This window comes from Microcaecilia unicolor, chromosome 5 (assembly GCF_901765095.1).
Source record: "Microcaecilia unicolor chromosome 5, aMicUni1.1, whole genome shotgun sequence".
Taxonomy (NCBI): domain Eukaryota; kingdom Metazoa; phylum Chordata; class Amphibia; order Gymnophiona; family Siphonopidae; genus Microcaecilia; species Microcaecilia unicolor.
Window position 1 is genome coordinate 102726667 of NC_044035.1, and position 21097 is coordinate 102747763.

The 21097-nt window shown below is 40.5% G+C and overlaps 1 protein-coding gene across 1 annotated transcript in view; it reads right to left on the reverse strand.

The window, feature by feature from the left end:
• Window positions 1-21097, reverse strand: part of CTNNA3 (catenin alpha 3) — a 1864538-nt gene that overhangs the window by 1670072 nt on the left and 173369 nt on the right. The window contains 1 exon segment of the mRNA XM_030204967.1: window positions 16438-16557. Coding sequence (XP_030060827.1) covers window positions 16438-16557 — 120 coding nt within the window.

Sequence of the window (21097 nt, forward strand, 5' to 3'; positions counted from 1 at the left end):
CAGTCCAGATAGTTTTGACATGATTTGATGTTTATATAATTCATAATTTCCAATCCAAAAGATGTTAGTTTTATCTGCGGACATCCATCTAGATAATACTTTTTTTCTAGAGAATTCTGAAACTGCTTCTTCTTTCCAGGGCTCAGTTCTGTTTCCACAGATTGCTGCTGCAATGATTATTTCTACAGACTGAAGATTGCTGGCAGAAGCTAAAACACCATCAATATATCACCATAAATCTCAGCTTGTTTATGTTTGTTTCATATGGAAATTGAGCATGACAAAGTGACAAACTAAGCAATCAGAGATTAGCAGCAACCTTGACATATCAAATATGAAGTAGTTCATCTGAATTTCGCTGATATGATACTCTATGGAAGGCTGATTTTCACAGTTATTAAATGTTAGATTTAGAGATATTTATAAGTAGGTAAGGAAACAGAGACACCAATGAACCATACATTGCACATATTGATTGGAATCATAGCAGTAGTAGAATAACACAGGAGCCAAGTTTCAATTAATTTATATACTGCTTTACCCCCCTTTCTACTAAGCTGCACCAGCGGCTGCCGTGCGGCAATGCTGACACAGCCTATTCAAAGTAAACGGGCTGTGTTAGCATTAGCGCACAGCAGCCATTAGCATGGCTTAATAAACAGGGGGGTTATAGATGAACTATTAAGCCAGTGTACAGAAAGACTATATAAAAAGAAAATAGAAAAGTCTGTGTTTGCATGACTGTTATTTAGCGTTATTTAATATTTTCTTAAATGATTTGGAAGAAGGAATAAGTATCAATATTATCATTGATAAAGCCTGGGCAACTGAGTATCCATGTTTATAGGCCCAAGGTATTCTTATACTGCACATGCAGTACATTAAAAAAATTATTATTAATACTAATAATAATAAAGAGGAAGTTTTCTAGTGGAGGAATTTTTTTGTAGGAAATGCAAACTTTCTGTGTTCTTGCCCTATAGTATATGGCTATCTCTTAAGAAAGGAAGTGTGTATCATGCATATGGATAAACTAGACTCTATGTAAGGCAGGATGAGGCAGAGAACTATCTCAGAACTTTGAAGAGACCTTCTCTCAAGCAGATCTGCTTTGTAATTGATAAACGTGATTTACGCAGGCAAATAGTTAGCTCTGGGAGTTTTCCTCCAGACCTTCCCCCAGATTCTATAAGGGTCACCCAAATTTATGTGCCACAATTTCAGTGCAATTCTGAGATGCGTGTACCACTTAATTGGTTAAGGAGCCAATTAACAGAAATAATTGGGCTCTAACAGTCAATTATTGATGTTAATTGGCACCAATTAGGATTTGCATGCATCTGACTGTGCACTATTCTATAAGTCATAGTGCCTAACTCTAATAGTGTATTATCAAAAAGGGGGTGTGGCCATGGGAGGGGCATAGGCTTATCAGGGGCATTCTGAAAAGTTATATACGTTGTTACAGAATACTGCCACAGTGCTCCTAACTTGGGCACTAGCATTTATGCTAGGTTTCAGCAGGTGATTCTATAAAGTCTGGAGCCCTTTATAGAATCACACTTAGCACTGATGTTTTCTGGCACTGAATATTTAGTACCATATATAGAAATTTCCCTCTTGTTTTATAGATAACAGCAAACTATCATGTTTAGAAATACACTGCAAAACTAACCAGCATTTAAATTGTTTGTGCTATATAATCTTGCCGGTTAGCCAACAGCGGTAACCATTTTCTTAGAGCACTGACTTCAACCAGCTAAATTAGACTGAGATATTCAACACCAGCATCTAACCACCAGCACTGAATATCCAAACATGACTAGGCATATGCTGGTCACCAGCACTTAAGCGGGTCCTGGCTGATATTCAGCTGTGACCTGCATAAGACACTTACAAAGGGTCTGATTGAACATCAACCAGGACCCACATAAGGGATCTCCCAAACCTCCTTCCCTCATTTCGATCTCTTCTCCCAGTTCCGATTCCCCCATACTTCCTAAGTAGTTCAGATCCCCTCCCCCTATGGTTCCAATCCCCTCAATCCCTACTCCTACCCCTGTCCCAGACCTGTAGGCACTAAACTAAATAACTAAACTAATGTTTGGACCAGAAGCCTGAGAGGTGCCAGCCCCCCTTTCGCCAAGGGGCCTTGTTACAATATTAACTTTGATCATTGGTGTATGACCTACTATGTGTGGTCCAATTTATTAAAGATTATAAGACTCCAGAAGTAGCAAGAAGTTCCTGCTGAAATGCTGAGGAGATAACCACTTGTTGTGGTATCTAATGTGGATTATCATTGTTAGCATCGAGTCCAGGAATTGTGAAGATGGACAGCTGTTTCTTCTTTGAAGCTAAGTGCTCTTTTTGGTCACATTTTTTCATCTTTAAATTTTTCAAATACAAATTCCAGTTGTTCTTTATGAGAAGATAAGTGATAGATTACTGTGGACTTATGGTGGAGGTCTGAAATGGGATGGCTCATAAGAAGCCTAATAACCTACAAAGAAGTCCTTAAATATGAAACTGATATTTTTCTCATTTAGGTGTCACCTTGTTTTGGTTCTTTAGTTATTGGCAAGTTTATTCTGGAATATTATTCCTATTTCCACTATTTTTTGGTATTTGGATATTCTTTAAAAGTAGTGGTTAATACCCCGTTGTTGATATATTGGGTCTCCGGAAGGTTCTCAGCATGTTCATACCTGAGAAAGAGAAAGAGATTGCAGTTTCAGCACATTCTCCCTGGGAGCTTTAGTGGACCCGGAGTATTCCTCCTGCTGTCTGCACCCTGCAGATTCTGCTAAAGGCATACAGAACGATGAGTTCAGATCAAACACTGTCTTACTAATAACTGTTAGAGGCTCCAACCTGCTATTTCTGTCTAAAATACACTATACAGTCAATTCACACAATCATTCATTTATTTTGATTTATATACCACTGATTCCATCAAAAATGCTGAAGTGAGCTTTGAATTCAACTTGCTTGACTCACAGAGCATCACAAATAGGCTAGTTATGGATGAAATGAACTATACAGAGGGCTAGTTTCATGGATGAGCAATAGCAAGCTTTGCCTTTCTCTCCCCTCACCTAATCTCTTCCTACAAATAGGCAGAATAAAGTTAGTCATAGCCGTGTCCTTGGCCAACAGTGTGTAAGCAGTTAGTGAATCTGGCAGAGGAAACATTAAAATGGAAACTTAGCATCATATCTATGTTATCTGAATGTTCTACTGTAATGTATGTCTCTTATGGTGTGTTTCATTTGTATTGTTCTGACATTGTATCATATCTCTGTTATATGAAGGTTCTTCCATGCTGCCACGTCTGATATTTGTATTCTGCTGACATTTATCATATTTCTATGATTGTTTTACAGTGCCGTCAAATGTTTATATTTCTGGTACTGTGTCATTTTAGTCCTATTACTAGGATTTAATTTGCCATCTTCAAATGTATCACATTGATAGTATTTATGCTTAGGTTTGGTCATTTTACTATTGTTACGATGTTGATGTACACCGCTTTGGATTAATCTCTTCATAACAGCAGTTCATAAATGTCAACAAATAAATAAATAAAAAGGAGAAGCATAAAGGTGATTGACAAGAGAGAGGGAGAATGAGAGAGAGAGGGAGAATTAGAGAGAGAAGGGGAGAGAGAGAGATAAGTCAATTAAAGATCATCTATAACTTTCCTACACATTCTCTTTACACGGAGTAAATTACTGTAGTAGCCATGTTAGTCCACTTTTAAAGGTAATAAATAGAAATAAAACAAAACATGGAAAACAAAATAAGATGATGCCTTTTTTTAATGGACTAACAATACATTTTTTTGATTAGCTTTCAAAGGTAACTCTTCTTCTTCAGATTAGAAATGAGCAAATGTTGACAAATATCAGAAAATATAAGTGAAAAACAAAAGTATTCCAATAATTCTCACAGGAAGAGGGTGGAGTGGGTTAGTTGAGAATCAGGGAGAGCTGGGTGGGTGAGAGACAGGTAGAGATGGATGGATCATAAGAAGGCAACAAAGCAGTATAATTTTATGGTTTATAATGGGATAGAAAACCCAGATATTTGTTAAGTCCTGTCTAGTAAATGTCAAAATATTTCACCATTTTGACTTCAAAGGTCTTACATTCCTGGATTGTTTTAAAATTTCCTTTTAGTATTCTCACCATAAAATCATTCATGCAATGTTCTAGTTTTGTAAAGTGTTGTGACATCCTGGTTGGCATTGTGATATTTAATATAATGTCTACATAAACTGATTAGCATCTGGCTTGCCTCTCCAAAAAGAAGCTTGACATCTGATAAACATATGTACAGTACTGTTTATTATACGTACAGTATACAGTATCCGTTAACTGACGTTAGGCTTACTTGAAGTAATCAGTCATAGTCCTCTGTACACTCTTGTGTCTGTGAGTTCCATAGACTACGTCTGCCAGACGGTAAAAACTAGCCTCCAGATAGGCCCGCACGGTGTTGAGACTCTCCAGTGCTCTTGCAAAAGTGACAGGAGATTGTTGAATTTTGTCAGCATGTGCCTCGCTGCTCATTTCATCATCTGTTTCATCATCAGCCGTTGCCTGCGTGTAGGCGCATATCTGGACATCAGTGCTGTCATCAGCTGTTTATAGATCGTAATCAACAGCTACGTAGTGATGAAACTCCTCTTCAGTAACACCGGCTGGGATTTCAAAAGCCTGTTCATCTGATATGTTTGCAACAGCTGCATCTGTTTTGTCCCTCTCCACATCCCTAACAACTCTTGCTCGCTTGTAGCAGTTCACAATGGTTGCCTGTGTAACATGATTCCAGGCTTCTTTCTGCGTATGTAGGGAATCCAACAGTGATAGATTACGAGCCAGTTCAACAGCACGTTTATCCTTGCCAGTCTGGTCATCCATAATGCTCATCAGATGACGTAGCACAAGAGCCTGATAATGTATGAAATTGGCTATTATGCCCTGATCCATAGGTTGGATCAGAGAGGTAGTGTTTAGTGGCAGGAAGACCACCTTGACGTTAGACAGCCTCACATCATCACTGTATGTAGCACAATTATCACAAAGCAACAAAATCTGACACTTTTGTGCCCGCATTCTAGTGTTAACTTCTTTAGCCACTGCTTCCAAATTTCCCCAGTCATCCATGAATTTGCGTTAGCCTAGTATGACACAGGAAGTCTCTTAACATTCTTGAAGCAATGGGGCTGTTTGCTCTTTCCAATGACGAGGGGTTCCAACTTCTCACTCCCATCCATATTGCAGCAAAGGAGGATCGTCAATCGGTCCTTCGACGTTTTACTTCCTGTAGTTCTGGCTTGTTTGAATGCAAGTGTTCCATCAGGAATCGCTCGTCAGTAGAGACCGTTTTTGTCAGCATTGAAAATGTCACGAGGTGCAAACTCGTTCAAGATGGTAGGAAGAACTGAAACAACCCAATTTTCAGCACCAAAGTCATCAGCGTCTTGTTTTTCACCATGCTGTTTCTTGAATTTTATGCTGTTCCTCTCCTTCCATCTTTCTAACCATCCAACACTGGCTTTAAATTCAGTTAGTCCAAGACTTTCAGCTAGCTGATTAGCTTTCTCTATAAGCAGTGGACCACTGACAGGAAACTGTCTACTCCTGACTTGAGAAGAGCATCGAAGAAGAGCATCTTCTACATCCTCAGCTTTTCCTGCCCGTTTTCATTTCCGGTGTGGATTTGTATTGTTTTGCCAGTCTTCCAGAAGCCGGTCTTTCTGCTTCAAAATATGTGAAATTTGACTGGGATTGACACCATATTCTTTAGCAATAGATGCTTGACTTTGTTTTCTAATTTTTTAAGAACTTCTATTCGTTCAGCCAGAGTTAAAGTCTTACAGTTGCGTGACGACGACTCCAGTGTACACTCTAACAACTTTCTTTCACTTATTCTGCCTGTGGCAGTTAACCAACAAGATTTCAAATTTACTGCCCCTTTGTCACGCGCCAATCGGCTTCCATATTCCATTCGCGCGCTTATGCGGAGTCTTTCCTGCAGAGGATCGGTCTTAAACCATGCATATAAGCGAATCTTCCACTTATCAGTGGTGCGCTAAACCGAATTTTGTCCCCATAGAAATTGATGGCACCAAAAACGGGACCGAAGTACAGCATGCAGTTAAACAGAGCATGCGCTTATCCGACATGCACTTAAATGGAGTACACTGTATATAGATGAGCATGTGAAGGATCCCCTTATGCTGACTATTTTTCCCATGTGAGTGACTGTGGAATCCTGTGAAATGTGTTGGCACAGTTTGAAGTTTGGTATATTACAAGGATGTGTGCAATTCTGTTTGGGTTTGTATTGGGAGCTTGCTTTTTACTAATTTTCCAATTAGGTAGTTGTCAGAAGGCCAGCACCAACAATTTATTCTCCTGGTGTAGTGGCTGTAGATATTTTATGATTCGTCTCAGTTTTTCCAACTCTGGATTGTATGTCACTACAAGAGGGGGACTCCCTCTGTGTTTTGTTTTGTTTTTCTTTGTACTGCAATAGGTTTTGTCTGGGTATATTAAGGGAAGAGACAATATTCTTGGAGATTGTTTTGGGGTTGTGACCTTTTTGTTTGAAGGATTCAGTCAGGATTTTGAGGTACCTGTATATCTCTATCTCTTGGGTCAGAGCAGGTATGATGGTATCGTGTGGCTTGGCTGTGTATAATGGATTTTTTTGTATGTGAGCGGCAGAAGCAGGAGTTGTGAAGATAGCGGCATCTGTCAATATGTTTCCTGTATATGTACTGTATGTTTGCATATAACCATTGTTGATGAAGACTGTGGTGTCTAGAAAGCTGACTTTTTCTAAGCAGTAGTCAATTTTTAATTTAATTATAGGATTTTATGTATTGAAAGAACTGTAAAATTATTTGAGAGTCTCTTCTCCCTCAGTACAGATCACAAAAATGTCATCAATATACTGGTAGTATTTTAGGGGTTTAGTCTGATATGTGTTCAAAAATGTCTCTTCCACTTCTACCATGAAGAGGTTTTCATATAAGGTGCCTACCTGGTGCCCATAGCATGTCCATTATTTGCAGATAGATATCATTGCTAAGGTGGAAATAGTTGTGAGTTAAAATCAATTTCAATAATTTTGTAATAGTTTCCAGTGAGTATTAATACGTACCATCTTACAATCAAATTCAAAATTGACTACTTTCTAGACACCACAGTCTCCACTTAAAAAAAAAAAGGTATCTTATTTTCTTTTCTATGTTTTGTTTTATTTCTATTTGTTATCTTTCCATAGAAAAAATATCCTTGCTTCCTAAAACCTGGGATTGGTGCAGAACTGAAAGCTGCCATTGATGAACCTTCTATAGTTATGTGTCTCTCAGAATCTGACATCCTTTGAGACATAGGCGGTCGGTGGCCCAACTGTTTGGGGAGGCTAAAGGGGGCGGGGTTAGGGGTGGAGCTTAAATCCATAATTGTCTGATAACACACAGAAAAAATAAATAAAAATAAGTCACAATTAATACCTTTTATTAAATATAGATATTAGATATGTATCATATGTCAAAGAATAAAGTGGTTGCTCAAAGCATATACTAACCACAATCGCTCAACTCCAAAACACTATGCACAACTTTGTGCAAAAACACACTCAGAACCTTACTGTACCATAAATATTACACTGGGCAGAACCTAATACACCAATATATCACCCATACGGAAAATGCAGACCATCAACAATATGAAACAAGGGATCATAATATCACAATTCTCATGTGGAGCCACAAAACACCCTAATTCATGTTCAATGTAGGATAAAATGCCATACATAAGTAAATAAATATAAACTTTTAATGTTCTCAAAGTGGACATATTCCAAACACTATAATGAAAATAAAATGATTTTTTTCTACCTTTGTTGTCTGGTGACTGTTTTTCTGATCATGCTGGCCCAGTATCCGATTCTGCTGCTATCTGTCCTCTTAACTCCGTTTCCAGGGTTTCCTTTCCATTTCTTTCTTTCTTTCCTTTCCTCCTTTCTTCTTCATTTCTGGTCCTCAGCTTCTGCCTATTTTCTTCATCCATGTGCAGTTTTTCTCCTCTCATCTCCTTCTTCACTCTTCCCTCCCCTCTATCCATGTCCAGCATTTCTTCTCTCTCCCCTCCTCTCCCCTGCCCTCCATCCACCCATGTCCAGTGACCCTTCTCTCCCCCTGCAAGCACCCATACACAGCAACCCTCCTCTCCCCTGCCCTGCATGCACCTATACCCGGTGACCCTCCTTCCCCTGCCCTGCATCCACCCATGTCCAGTGACCCTTCTCTCCCCCTGCAAGCATCCATACACAGCAACCCTCCTCTCCCCTGCCCTGCATGAGCCCATTATTCCCAGCGACCCTTCTCTCCCCTCCATCCACAAATGACCTGCGACTCCCTAACCCTACCCCTGCCACCCCCTCCCGAGTTCTACAGTGAATTATTTCTTTCTTTCTCCCTCCCTCCCTCCGGATCTGGTCCCTCACACTGACCTGACTCTTCGAATTCTTCGGGGGCAGGCAATCTTGCCTGCCTGCTGCCAGCGCTAACTCTCCCCCGCTGGCACTGCCGGTGTTTGCGCTTCAAAATGGCCGCCGAGACTTACAGGGCGGCCTCCAAGACTTCAGCAGAAGTCTCGCGAGGCCGCCTCTGGAAGTCTCGGCGGCCATTTTTAAAGCACAAACGCGGCAGCGCCAGCGGGGGAGAGTTAGCGCTGACAGCTGAGCTCCGAAGAGTCAGGTCGGTAACGTGAGGGACGGGACCGGATCCGGAGGGAGGGGGGGAGCCGGCTCGCTGCGGTTGGGGAGGCTTAGCCTCCCCAAGCCTTCGATACCAGGCGCCTATGCTTTGAGAGTTACTGTAGAGCTGCTACTATGAGAGGGAGGGAAGCGATACAGAAGAAGAATAAAAGAGAGTGCAGAATAAAGGGATAGAAAAAGAAAGAAAAATGGAAAAGATGTAGCAAGGAGAGGAAAGAGAGGCAAAAGAAGAGCAAAAGAAAAGAATAAAGGATTCGAAAAAGAAAAAAACATGAAGGATATGGAAAACAAAAAGGAAAGTTAAGAGAGAAAATAGAGAGAGGCAAAATCAACAAGCAGAAAGAAATGGAACAGAGGATGAGAAGAGATTCAGAGCAGAATATACAACCAGAGATAATAAAAGTTTGTATTCATAATTTAATTTCTAAAGCACATGTTAATTCACTGATAAATACAACCCCCACCACCACCACCACCATATTCAGCGCTGTTTAATCGGTCAGCAATGGCAATAGACAGAGCAGCAGACGCTAAAGAGTGTTAACATTTACCTCTATATTTAACAGGTTTACAGCTAGATTCACAAAACAGGAAAATCTTTTTTCCAGTATGCCAGTCTGGGCCACCAGGCTGGAGTTTGAAAGGAAGACAGCTGCTGCTCAGAATCTATGCATGATAGTCCCCTGCTGAGAACTGAACCTTCTCAAGGACAATGTCTGCCACATCAAATGTTGCAATTCTATAGACTTCTGAGGAAGGCCTTTTAGGCCGAAACACTATTCGTGTTGAGTCTTTGATATCAAATAAAGAAGATTGGTTTGACCATCATCTGCTGCTCTTTCTATTGTCACCCTCACTATGTTCATTTGTCTTGTGCATCTGCAAGGGTTACTGTCCTTCTGTTTCCTGCTGAATATTTGTTGCTAGCACATAAGGCGCCTAAAATATCCATGCGGTAAACATTTCCATCTAAGCATATTCTATAAGCGGCACCTAGAATTAGGCGCAATATATAAAATATGCTTAGTTAATATCCCAGCGCCTAAAACTATGTGCCTCCATTTACACCAACGACAATGTGGTGTAAATCCCTGCATGTAGATTTATGTGCACTGTGTCATATTCTATAACTACAATTGTAAATTTTGGAACACCCATGAAATGCCCATTTCCCCACTCATAGCCACACCCGATTTGAACTGTGCGCATTAGAATTTAGGTGCAGTTCATTACAGAATATGCTTAACGAATTGGGTGCATAAATTATAATTATTGCCAATTATTGCTCATTATTAAATGTGTGTGTTGAAATAGAGGGAAACTCTTTAAATCCCATTGAAAAATAAAGATGAATATTTTATGAAGGGCAGGACAAAAGTAGTTGTCAGTTTTGTAAGCAAAATGCAGAGTTCTCCCTGCAGATAAAAGATGATCGTCTGCCCTTGGACACCACAACACAAGCTTTGGTTCTCCCTCCTAGCACCAAGGACGATTCTCATTTGTGCTGTAGTTCACTATCCATATCAAACATGCTGTAAGGCCTCCAAAAATACTGTGCAGTCTAATAAATCACACTATCCAAAGTTAAAGTCCATTAAAAACACAAGGTAAATGTTTGGCAACAGCCACATCTAGTGGTAGACACAAAAAATCTTTCCTTCAAAGCCAGTAGAGAACCTTCATGCAACGAATGAATCTTTCTTCTGCGTCAAATTACATATTAAAAAAATAATAACTACACCGATAGAATATGATGATATTTTTGTACACAGAAGTCTACCTTTCAAAAAAAATCTTATTTTTATGGCTCATGGATTGCTGCAAGAAAGAGAGTCTCCACATTTCATAAGAGCACGGATCTCTATTCATACTGTATTTTGCATATTTGTGCCTTGAATCTACAATGAGATGGATCATATCTGATTGTAAAAAAATGGCAAAATATTAAATATCTTAATGGCACATCCATACTTGAGAATACAGAACAAGCCCTCTTGTTTTCACAATGTGAAATACCTGTCAGAAAATGATTTGAAAAATGAAAAGGTTTGATCATTTTACACAAACAGGATGCTTTCACCTTGTATCTCAAACCCTGTGTTAATGGGATGCAAACAGAGCAATTGCCCTGAGCCCTCATACAACAGGAAACCCCAAAGCCTGCCTAAAGCTGGAGAAGGCACAATCTGCTGGCTGGCATTAGAGCCCCCTTCCAAATTTCTGCCCTGGGCCCCAGCATGTCTAACACCAGGCCTAGTCTACCTTAACTCTGGAGTAGCCGCCACAGTACGGAACACACAATCAAAAAGGTTTCACTTAACAAAAGACTATCTCTACTTCAGGAAACAGGTGAAAGCTTGTCTCTTCTCCCAAACCTTTAATGGAAGAAGCAACTAACTAGCAGTCACAAACACAAGAACTAACACCAGCTGCAAATACTATAGCAGGACCTGCTTTTCCACTCAGTCTAGCTGAAATCATTTTCCTACAGCTTTTCTAACTGCTTGTGCAATTTTTCCTTAAGTTAATCATGTTTATCACTGCATGGTGACTGTGCTCTGGTAGCTGAAACTTTTGACTGTGCACAAACATGGGCTCCTGAGGAAGTACCAAGTGAAATGGGGTGCTCTGTTCAACCAGCGATCTGTTTGTGCACAGATAGTCATTAATCTGTGTCAAACTTGGATACTGAGAATTTTTTGGTGAAAGTGTTTATTAAATTGATGAAAATACGGTCTGCTTCATGGAGGGTCACAGCACTAGACTGCCTGCATTGTGGTTTTGAATAAGACTGTACACACATTTTTGATTTGCACAAATTGATTTGAAATTAGTTTTATATACACTTATCACATGCTAGAAGGTGCATATGAAATATGATACTTCTGCTTAGGGGTGCAGAAATGGGAGGGTTATGGGCATAATGGGGGCATTGCTAAAAATAACAAGCATTGTAATAGAAAACAGGGATATGCACTTAATGTAGGTGCATACATTTGTACCATGTCTCAGGTGATTCCTGGGTGTAAATGCTATTCTATAAACCAAGCCTCACTTTAACGCAGTTTATAGAATAGTGCTTTTTTGGCACCACATATAGAGTCTAGCCTTAATTGGCGGTTCTGGAACTGATCCCTTCAGGCTTACTTGTAATTATTAATTTATATAACACAGATTAATTGTCCCAGTGATCTCTCCAGATTTAATTTTGGGAGGAATTCCTCGTGGAAATTATTGTTTAGATTTTTCCTCTCTTTGGGGATTTTTGTTGGTTGTATATTGTCTATGTCTGACTTATGCTTGCTTTACACTGCCTTGGGTGAATTTCTTTAAAAAAAGGCCACAAATATATCCTAATAAATAAATTAACATAATGAATGTTTGTTTACATTGACTGTGAGTATTATGGACTGGCTGCATAGTGTAACATTTATATAGTCCAGATCTACAAAACCAAGAAATCCCAATTTAATTCACCCCTTCATTAGGGTTGTGCATTCGTAAGCAAGCATTCATTGTGTTTACAATCCTCTAGATCTGTGTACAATATCAACGCTATACCAAGAATTCTTATATTGTGGCAGAGAAGTCCTTTGCCTGGGTCTATGCTTTTTTGTAATTATAAATACAGTTTTTTGTTTTGTTTTTTTAGAAAAAAAGGTGCAGGTGCTCTCACTCAAGCCCAGCATTATAGAGTGAGTTGACCATCCAAGAAGCTTCCCCCAAAATAGCCATGCACCTTCCAACCAGCCATAGTTTATGCCCTCAAGAGACACAAACAGTCAGGTTTTCAGGATATTCCTAATAAATATGCATAAAGAGATTTGAATGCCTACTAATCTCATTGTGTGCTATTCTTTCTCATACACATTCAAATTTAATGAGAATTTTCCCGCCACGCTGTTATGTGCATGTGTGGGCATTTTTGAGTGTCTTGCCCACAGCCCAGCATGGGATCCTGATTTGGTTTCCCGGTCACTCGTTGAGGTTGGTAAGATTTTTTCAGTATGCTTGCTCTTAGACATTTAGAGTTTTGTAAGGTGGTATGAGTGTGTTGGTGCATGGGTGGACTTATCATTGTTCTTTAACTGTATAGACCCCTGAAGACGCTCAGATGAACGAAACATGGGCCGTGTAGGGTCACAGCTGACCTTTATGGTCTTTTGATCGGCAACAGTTACAAGTTGAGACATATGTTGCTGGCAGTGACAGAAGATTATCAACAGATTTGTTGACTTGATTCTGTTTCGTGTAGGCGTGTACAGCGCTTTCAGTGTGCGACCTTATTTGGAATTGGACAGACAACCAAGGAAAAACTGGTAACATACTGTCACCATTTCAGCGAGAGTGCTGATGGTGGTATCAGTCGTAGGCTGAACAATTGCTTATGACATAGCATGTCTTTCTGTGTTTTACTGACAGTTGTGTCCATCATCAGATGAACAAACTTTGATTATATTGTTGTTATTAATATTTGATGATAGGAGTGTATGTAGATTTGATGTTAGATGTGTGTAGTATGAGTGGTGAGAATGCAGTATTTTATATATGTTATGTATTTAGTAATATAATGTTTACATATTTGATAACAATAAAGGTTTGCAATTGTTCATAGCTGTGAGTGATAATGTATACATATTCATCAAGGATTTCCTGAAAACCTGACCTGTTGGTGACCCTCAAGGACTGGGCATGAATACCACTTGTCTATGAAAAGGCAGCATTTCAAATATTACACCAGTCCTTAGCATATGATGCTTTTAGGGAAAAGAGAACAAGACAGACTACTATAAACCCCTATATAGAAACCACATGCTTGCAATTTACATTACCATGGTCACATATACAGAATATAAGCCTCCCCAAATACAGAGCCAATGAACACAATCTATAAACAGAAGTGTGTAGACAAAAACTGAATTGGAAACTCAGAGAAGTCAGACTCTGCTTGCAAAGCAACACTAGAGAAATAGGAACAGAAATACATGTCCTCTTTCACTGTGAGAAATACACAGATATCTGAGATGCCACAGATTCAGATTCCCAAAGATGGCATATTCAAATCACTAAACCCAAACTAAGATTTTCTTTTCTACATTTATTTTCTGGAGAGTTCAGTCTCTCTAGCCTGTGCCTCCCACATTTTGTAGAGGCTGGGCTGTTATCTGCTGGCTGCCGCATACTCCTCGATATTTGCCTGTGAGCAGACACAGATCCATGATGTGGACCTTTAGGGACTGGCTGAAGACATTGCTTCTCTTCTGGAGGGAAGTTTCTATGTGTATGCTCAGAATACACAAGGCCTGGGCCCTTTCATTAACAGTTGGTGACCCTAGCCCTAGCCAGCAACAGAAAAGGTGCCAGTTCTCAGTACCACTGATTCTCCCTGTGGTAACAAGAGCAAGGGCAGAACTGGAGTCAGAACTGGAGCCAAACAACAGGTACAGGTAAAGGAAATTACTATTTATTATAAAAATCAGATAGGGGTCCTGTTCCATTCACTGATGGGGAAAAACAAATAAACACAAAAATGTTTTAGATTTGAGAAGGTTCTCCAGTGGCCTGCTCCAGCAGGACCATGGCGTACATTACTGTCTCTCAGCATGGAGTACACTTTTCTTGTCTCTGGCCTAGTTCCCTAGAATTACCAATGTAGTCTCTAGCAGTTACTTGGGTCAAAATTCCAAAGGTACAACATTCCAAGTTGAACTTGGCCTATCTGACTATAGTGTTTGCATTCACACATAGGTGGCAGAGACAAATGCAGTTGGGCATCACTGCTTCCCTCTGGGCATCCTTAACCTAGCAATGCTCTAGGCTTTTATATTTCCTGGATCATGTTCTCCTAGCTCCACCCCTCCCATGTCACTTCCCCCTTGGGCAGGACTATGGGTTTTAAAGAGGCTCTGTCACTGTAAGAGAGTACCCTTAAGGGGAAGTGGCAGCATCCTATAGACTCCCTCACATCCCCCTAGTAAAATAAAAAACCTAGACACAATCTTAAGAGTGGTGGACAGACAACAGCTGTCCATGAAATTTTACAAATATTGTACAATATGAAATTTCTTTATAGCACTGCAACCAGAGAGACATGTTCCTTCATTGTTATTATCAACCACCTATCTATTTTTATTTTATCCAAATTGACCTCTCATCTAGTCATACTATGTTGGATGTCTGAGGCACTGGTACAGCTGCATGGTACAGTCCCTGCCAGCTTTTATTTTCAAAACATTTGCAGATCAACCCTATTTGTGGATTGAGTAAACTTTTTTATTATACTCACATTTATATTTCCCCAATATTTGTGGTCTGCATTCCAGAGAGCAGTTTTGCAGCTGAACTAAGATCTACCCCCTTCATAGATGCCCCCTTTTTACTGTAAGCACATGCCCCATTATCACACTAATGACATCTCAAAATATTTACTAAGGTGCGCTAATGGATTTATGGTACGCAAATGATTAGCATGTTCTAATGGGAGTTTTAGCATTTAGCCCATGCTAAATCCACTAGCACACCTAGGACCCCTGTCTTATCTCACAGCACAAAGATGCACATAGCGAGCAGTGTCTTATGGGGACTTTTGTGCGTCGGCCCCTGAATAAAAGCCTTCCTACCCAGTTAACTTCTTTTGAATATCTACCCCTAATGTAATAATGTGGGATAAGCCTGAGAGTATTTTCATTGCCTGGTGGACATGTTGACGTGTTTTGCAGTTTTCTCCATATGGGATCTGTGTGATATTAAGGAAACCTCTTTTCAGTAAAGAGAAAATGAAACCCAAAAAATTTGACATTTTCTTGATCTACTTTATCTATAGTATTATCAGGACAGAAGCCAACAGATGTAGTGTGAGAATCAAATCACTTGAATATGAGCTAGAGGTAGAACAATCAAAATAATTTTTCATAAAAGTTTCCTTTCTTTAACAATGCCTGGATCAAATTGGAATATACTGAATTAATATCTAGATCAGTGGTTTGCAACCCAGTCCCAGGGACACCCCCAGCCAGTATGATGTTCACGATATCCATACTAAATATGAAACAGAAATGCAAGTTTATCTCATGCATATTTATGGTGTGTATGCTAGAAACCTGACTGGCCTGGTGTGTCCTGAGGACTGGATTATGAAGCATTTATCTAGAAAGATAAGGGATTCATTTTTTTCACATATACTGCATAATATTTTCAAATGTTCATAACACCAGCGCCTCACCTCCACATCTAGCAAAGTTTTTGACCTTTGCCAGAGGCAACGTATACAGTGTCAAGTCAACAGTAAGCCACTGGGATACTTTAAAATTGAACAAAGGTTTGCATAGACCATAAACATACCCTCTTTTTCTCCCTCAGATTCAACAGTGCTCTGAGTTGCATGCAGCCATTCTAAAATCATCAAAAGAGGTCAGAAAGGGTTAAGGAATCTGTCGCACACTAGAAGGAATAACAAGCCCAGCCCTATGTTTTGAGTACAAAGTGCCATAAGATCCCTAAGTGAGTATGTGGAGCCTTAGGTGCATTTATACACATCCTCTGTAACTAGAAGTATATCATCACCATTTTAGCAGAATTGTATCTGACTGATTTTCACTATCGAATCGGATATTAAAGCCAAAGCGTATTGTTACTTACTTGCTGACGTTTGTAAGTCAAGTGATCTAGTGCTTCCAATTCTTCACCAAACTTCTGATACCTTTTCTGCAGTTCTGATTTGTCTGATGCACTTCGAAGGGACTCAAATGTCTTTTGGAACTGAGATTGGAGGAAGAAAAAATGTTTTGTTCTATTGTATTGTACGAACAGTGTTAGCATCATTTCTATGTTATTTGAATGTTCTAATGTGTGCCTACTAAGGTATTTCTTTTGTATTGTGTTCATATGGTATTGTATGTATGTTATATGAATGTTCTTCCATGCTGCCTATTATGGTGTCATTCACATTCTGATGGCATTTATCAAATTTCTGTTATATGATTGCTTTACGGTACTGTATTCCATACAGCATTATTACTGTTACAATGTGTAGTTCAGGATGTATCCTTGTCTTTGTACAATTTTTATCAGGAAGCAGTATCTTTTCTAATACTTAAAACTTTCTCTATCAGTATTTCTCATATCTCTTTTGCCAGTGTAGCTGTTGTGTACATATCAGCTTTTCTTGTGTTGTTCCTCTAGGCGTATTGATCATCAATTGTATCATTCTGCACCCATATTGTGTGATTCACTACAGCAAGGTCGGTCTTGATGCAATATCAATTTTTCATTATGTTAGGTTACAGTCATAAGTACATAAGTATTGCCATACTGGGAAAGACCAAAGGTCCATCAAGCCCAGCATCCTGTCTCCAACAGTGGCTAATCCAGGTCACAAGTACCTGGCAAGATCCCAAAAATTACAAAACATTTTATACTGCTTATCCAGAAATAGTGGATTTTCCCCAAGTCCATTTAATAATGGTCTATTGACTTTTCCTTTAGGAAGCCGTCCAAACCTTTTTTAAACTCTGCTAAGCTAACCGCCCTTATCACATTCTCTGGCAAAGAATTCCAGAGTTTAATTACACGTTGAGTGAAGAAAAATTTTCTCCGATTCATTTTAAATTTACTACATTGTAGCTTCATTGCATGCCCCCTAGTCCTAGTATTTTTAGAAAGCGTAAACAGACGTTTCACATCTACCCATTCAACTCCACTCATTATTGTATAGACCTCTATCATATCTCCTCTAAGCTGCCTTTTCTCCAAGCTGAAGAGCCCTAGGTGTTTTAGCCTTTCCTCATAGGGAAGTCATCCCATCCCCTTTATCATTTTCATCACCCTTCTCTGCACCTTTTCTAATTTCACTATCCAGCTTATAATCGAAAGACAAAAACGCCTATATTGCAACCTAAATCGGGAGATAGGCGTTTATCTCCCAAAAACAAATAACGTGGTATAATCGAGAGCCGAACTTGGACGTTTACAACTGCACTCCATCGCGGAAGCGTACAAAGTTGACGGGGGCGTGTCAGAGGCGTGGTGAAGGCGGGACTGGGGCGTGGTTATCACCCGAACAGAGATGGGCGCCTTTCGCCGATAATGGAAAAAAAGTATGCGTTTGTAACTAGAATTTAGGGCACTTTTCCTGGACCCTGTTTTTTCACGAATAAGGCCCCCAAAAGTGCCCTAAATGACCAGATTACCACCAGAGGGAATCGGGGATGACCTCCCCTGACTCCCCCTGTGGTCACTAACCCCCTCCCACCACAAAAAATGATGTTTCACAACTTTTTATTTTCACCCTCAAATGTCATACCCACCTCCCTGGCAGCAGTATGCAAGTCCCTGGAGCAGTTGTTAGGGGGTGCAGTGGACTTCAGGCAGGTGGACCCAGGCCCATCCCCCCTACCTGTTACAATTGTGCTGCTTAATGCTTAGTCGTCCAACCCCCCAAACCCACTGTACCCACATGTAGGTGCCCCCCTTCACCCCTTAGGGCTATAGTAATGGTGTAGACTTGTGGGCAGTGGGTTTTGAGGGGGATTTGGGGGGCTCAACACACAAGGGAAGGGTGCTATGCACCTGGGAGCTCTTTTACCTTTTTTTTTGTTTTTGTAAAAGTGCCCCCTAGGGTGCCCAGTTGGTGTCCTGGCATGTGAGGGGGACCAGTGCACTACGACTCCTGGCCCCTCCCACGAACAAATGCCTTGGATTTATTCGTTTTTGAGCTGGGCACTTTCATTTTCCATTATCACTGAAAAACAAAAACGCCCAGCTCACAAATTGTCGAATAAAACATGGACGTCTATTTTTTTCGAAAATAAGGTTCGGTCCGCCCCTTCACGGACCCGTTCTCGGAGATAAACGCCCATGGAGATAGACGTTTTCATTCAATAATGCCCCTCCACATCTTTTTTGAGATGCGGCGACCAGAATTGAACACAATCTTCGAGGTGCGGTCACACATGGAGTGATACAAAGGCATTATAACATCCTCATTTCTGTTTTGCATTCCTTTCCTAATAATACCTAACATTCTATTTGCTTTCTTAGCCGCAGCAGCACACTGAGCAGAAGGTTTCAACGTATCATCAACGACGACGCCTAGATCCCTTTCTTGGTCTGTGACTCCTAACGTGGAATCTTGCATGACGTAGCTATAATTCGGGTTCCTGTTTCCCACATGCGTCACTTTGCACTTGCTCACATTAAACGTCATCTGCCATTTATATGACCAGACTCCCAGTCTTTTAAGGTCCTCTTGTAATTTTTCACAATCCTCCCGTGATTTAACGACTTTGAATAACTTTGTGTCATCAGCAAATTTAATTACCTCACTAGTTACTCCCATCTCTAGGTCATTTATAAATATGTTAAAAGGCAGCGGTCCCAGCAGCAGACCCCCGGGTAACCCCACTAACTACCCTTTTCCATTGAGAATACTGATCATTTAACCCTACTCTTTGTTTTCTATCTTTTAACCAGTTTTTAATCCACAATAGAACACTACCTCCTATCCTATGACTCTACAATTTCCTTTGGAGTCTTTCATGAGGTATTTTGTCAAACGCCTTCTGAAAATCCAGATACACAATATCAACCGGCTCCCCTTTATCCACATGTTTGTTCACCCTTCAAAGAAATGTAGTAGATTGGTGAGGCAAGATTTCCTGTGACTAAATCCATGTTGACTTTGTCTCATTCATCCATGCTTTTGAATATGCTCTGTAATTTTGTTCTTTATAATAGTCTCTACCATTTTGCCCGGCACCAACGTCAGACTCACCGTTACCATTGTTTGTTATTGTACATAAGTACATAAGTACATAAGTAGTGCCATACTGGGAAAGACCAAAGGTCCATCTAGCCCAGCATCCTGTCACCGACAGTGGCCAATCCAGGTCAAGGGCACCTGGCACACTCCCCAAACGTAAAAACATTCCAGACAAGTTATACCTAAAAATGCGGAATTTTTCCAAGTCCATTTAATAGCGGTCTATGGACTTGTCCTTTAGGAATCTATCTAACCCCTTTTTAAACTCCATCAAGCTAACCGCCCGTACCACGTTCTCCGGCAACGAATTCCAGAGTCTAATTACACGTTGGGTGAAGAAAAATTTTCTCCGATTCGTTTTAAATTTACCACACTGTAGCTTCAACTCATGCCCTCTAGTCCTAGTATTTTTGGATAGCGTGAACAGTCGCTTCACATCCACCCGATCGATTCCACTCATTATTTTATACACTTCTATCATATCTCCCCTCAGCCGTCTCTTCTCCAAGCTGAAAAGCCCTAGCCTTCTCAGCCTCTCTTCATAGGAAAGTCGTCCCATCCCCACTATCATTTTCGTCGCCCTTCGCTGTACCTTTTCCAATTCTACTATATCTTTTTTGAGATACGGAGACCAGTACTGAACACAATACTCCAGGTGCGGTCGCACCATGGAGCGATACAACGGCATTATAACATCCGCACACCTGGACTCCATACCCTTCCTAATAACACCCAACATTCTATTCGCTTTCCTAGCCGCAGCAGCACACTGAGCAGAAGGTTTCAGCGTATCATCGACGACGACACCCAGATCCCTTTCTTGATCCGTAACTCCTAACGCGGAACCTTGCAAGACGTAGCTATAATTCGGGTTCCTCTTACCCACATGCATCACTTTGCACTTGTCAACATTGAACTTCATCTGCCACTTGCACGCCCATTCTCCCAGTCTCGCAAGGTCCTCCTGTAATCGTTCACATTCCTCCTGCGACTTGACGACCCTGAATAATTTTGTGTCATCGGCGAATTTAATTACCTCACTAGTTATTCCCATCTCTAGGTCATTTATAAATACATTAAAAAGCAACGGACCCAGCACAGACCCCTGCGGGACCCCACTAACTACCCTCCTCCACTGAGAATACTGGCCACGCAATCCTACTCTCTGCTTCCTATCTTTCAACCAGTTCTTAATCCATAATAATACCCTACCTCCGATTCCATGGCTCTGCAATTTCTTCAGGAGTCTTTCGTGCGGCACTTTGTCAAACGCCTTCTGAAAATCCAGATATACAATATCAACCGGCTCCCCATTGTCCACATGTTTGCTTACCCCCTCAAAAAAATGCATTAGATTGGTGAGGCAAGACTTCCCTTCACTAAATCCGTGCTGACTTTGTCTCATCAGTCCATGTTTTTGTATATGCTCTGCAATTTTATTCTTAATAATAGCCTCCACCATCTTGCCCGGCACCGACGTCAGACTCACCGGTCTATAATTTCCCGGATCTCCTCTGGAACCCTTCTTAAAAATCGGAG